The sequence below is a fragment of the Gekko japonicus genome, unplaced genomic scaffold (assembly GCF_001447785.1).
Source record: "Gekko japonicus isolate JY-2015 unplaced genomic scaffold, Gekko_japonicus_V1.1 scaffold1786, whole genome shotgun sequence".
NCBI classification, from domain to species: domain Eukaryota; kingdom Metazoa; phylum Chordata; class Lepidosauria; order Squamata; family Gekkonidae; genus Gekko; species Gekko japonicus.
This window is the reverse complement of record NW_015163656.1, coordinates 36591-39190: the sequence shown is the minus strand read 5'-3', so window position 1 is coordinate 39190 and position 2600 is coordinate 36591. Positions and strand designations below refer to the sequence as shown.

General features: G+C 39.9%; 1 protein-coding gene across 1 annotated transcript in view; it reads right to left on the bottom strand.

Moving 5' to 3' along the window:
- Nucleotides 1-105: 105 nt before the first annotated feature.
- DCUN1D4 (defective in cullin neddylation 1 domain containing 4) overlaps nt 106-2600 on the bottom strand; it is an 8526-nt gene continuing 6031 nt past the window's right edge. The window contains exons 6-7 of the mRNA XM_015407709.1: nt 1064-1166; nt 106-936 (exon numbers count right to left, since the gene is read on the bottom strand). Coding sequence (XP_015263195.1) covers nt 881-936; nt 1064-1166 — 159 coding nt within the window. The 3' untranslated portion in view covers nt 106-880. The remainder of the gene's footprint in view (nt 937-1063; nt 1167-2600) is intronic.

The window sequence follows — 2600 nt, the reverse complement described above, 5'->3', positions numbered from 1 at the left end:
CTGTTTGACGGTTCCTGCTTTCAGATGATTCCTCCGTAAGCAGAAGCACTTGAGAAGACGGCATTAACAAAGACACTCAGCTGTATATTTATTTGCCTGCTTTCAGATGATTCCTCCGTAAGCAGCAGCACTTGAGAACACGGAACTCAGCTGTATATTTATTCACCCTTTCACTTCCTTGTGAATCTGCATTTTTGGCTGGATTCAAGTTACAAGGGTTCGACTACACTGCCTGAAGGAAAGTGTTCACAACGGGGACAGTTACAAAGGTTTTAATTTTTTCAAAAAGATGAAAGCCAATATCTGCTTACTAAATAACTGCTGGGCATCCAGCTGTGGAAGAAACTATACTGCAGGATCTCCTCTCACAAATTGGCATCTTAAACACTGTTGCCAGCTGGCAACGGCTCCTGATGGTCACTGCCCCAACAATCAACTTTTCTTTTTTCCTGAAATGCTACGTCTGAGACCAAGTGAAAATTAAAGATTAAGTTACATGGTTATTGAATGCAGATAGAAATATGCCACAAAAATTATTTTTACAATACATTTCTGCTGAAATAATTTCCTAGGTGAAGCTTTCTTTTTATACACATATACAAAGTTCAGACAGCAATATACACATAATCACAGTGAGGATGCTGGTAAGTTCACCATCTGTAGTGTCGATACAAAATGCAAAGCAGCCTTCGAAGAGAACAATGCTACACAGCAAGCAGAGCTGGCCTGTTAAACAGCAAAACACCAAAAGGTCCCTGAAAATGGGAATACAGTGCAGGAAAAAGCAGCATGCGCTTTGATACAAATAGCAGTTTATGGCTAACGGTTGACTTAACTGTAGTAACAAAGACTCTTGAGTGGCTGTGCGTAGTTAAAATTCCTATGTCATTTGTTTCTCTTTATACCACTCCACGAATTCATCCAGCAATACTGGCCCTGCAAGAGAGAAAGAAAGAGGGTGTTTTTTAACATTTGATTTTGCTCAAAATGAGAAAAATTAGAGGGAACAGCACATTAATATGCTTGCTACAGAAATGGCATTTGTTTTTATGCAAATACATACATGCTCCATCTTCATCGTAATTGCTGAGGTCAAGATTGATGGTTCTGCTGAACTCCAGAACATTGCACCATTGGTCTTTGTTGATAACTTTGTACTTAGATTGCTGCTTGAAAGAAGACTGACAGTTACCGGAAACAGGCTTGGGTAGAACAAATTATTTAAAAATTCACATGAGGGTTTAAGAGTTTCAACCACAATGAGCTCCTTCTACAATAACCTGCTTTAGTATGAAATCTGAACTTACTGCACACAATGACGTCAGACTGAACTTATGACTGTCTTAAGAATGGCTGAAGGGGAGGAAGGTATCAAAAACAAATTGTGGGAAAATGTATACTATATTAAGTGTATATGGCATGATGCTGGGAGCCAGAGACTGGCAAGCTATCATAAGCATTAGTCACTTATCCTTCTAGGTAGCTTTTTCACCCCTCCTCGGCAACTGATTCAATTTAATTAAATATATGCATTTTTTTAAATCAACGTTTACTTTCTACCTTATTCAGAACACTGATCTGCCTAGCTACTATTATTAGCCCTTACTTTTGGTTGAAATTTAGGTTTTTTTAACGGGATGAGCCAGGGCAGTTCCATAACAAATCAGAAAGCTGCAATGGAAATGAGCAGAAATTTCTATTATTTCCCAGTCGACACCTGGGTCATGAACACTGAGTAATCTGAAAAAGCAAAGTAGTGTGTACCAGTGTTCCCTCTAAGCAGAGTTAGTGTGAGCCAGCTCAGTTTTTTAGCCTCCGGTTCACACATTTTTGCCTTGGGTCCGGAAGGATGGCTCCAGAGCAAACTAATTTATGCAGAAGCCAAACTGTTTGCTCACAACTTTAATGCCAGTAGCTGTCAGCTATGCTGCCATGATGTTTATGGGCCAGGGTTCGTTTGCTTAACCTGTGTACCAGCTGATGCTGCATTCCTTAGCTTCCCTATCGCTGATCTTGTAGACTGCCTGTGTAGTGTCTTCCCATTAATTACCCGTGAGACTAGTTTCGATTCCCAGCTTCGGCTCTAACAGACTTGGGCCCCATTCCCGCGCGGGAGTAAGGCCGACTGGCCTAAGGGTGTGTGGGGTGTGTGTGCATACGAATGCCCTATATCTCTCTATGCTTGCTTGAAGGTAGTTACTCCTAACAGTGACTATGTTACTGCATCCATAGTTCTGGCAATAAAGTATAACCTTATGACAAGCGTGTGCTCAGTTGTTTGACTGTGGAACCTGACAGTAGCTCACAAGGTGGAATTTTTGCTCACAAGACTCCATAGCTTAGAGGGAGCACTGGTGTGTACCACTCTCTCAATAATAGTCATTATAATTCTTTAGAAACATTAATTCAACCCTTTAAGGTTGTCCAGTGGCTTCATTCAATTTTAAATTGATATTTTATTGTTCTAAAAACCAGTTAGAATGCACCTTTATTAATGCAAATTTTTAATTTAAATTGGGCGTCTGAGGGATGATTTCAATTCACATGATTTAAATCACAATTCAAAATCAACACCCTGAAACGACCTCTATTTTTAAATT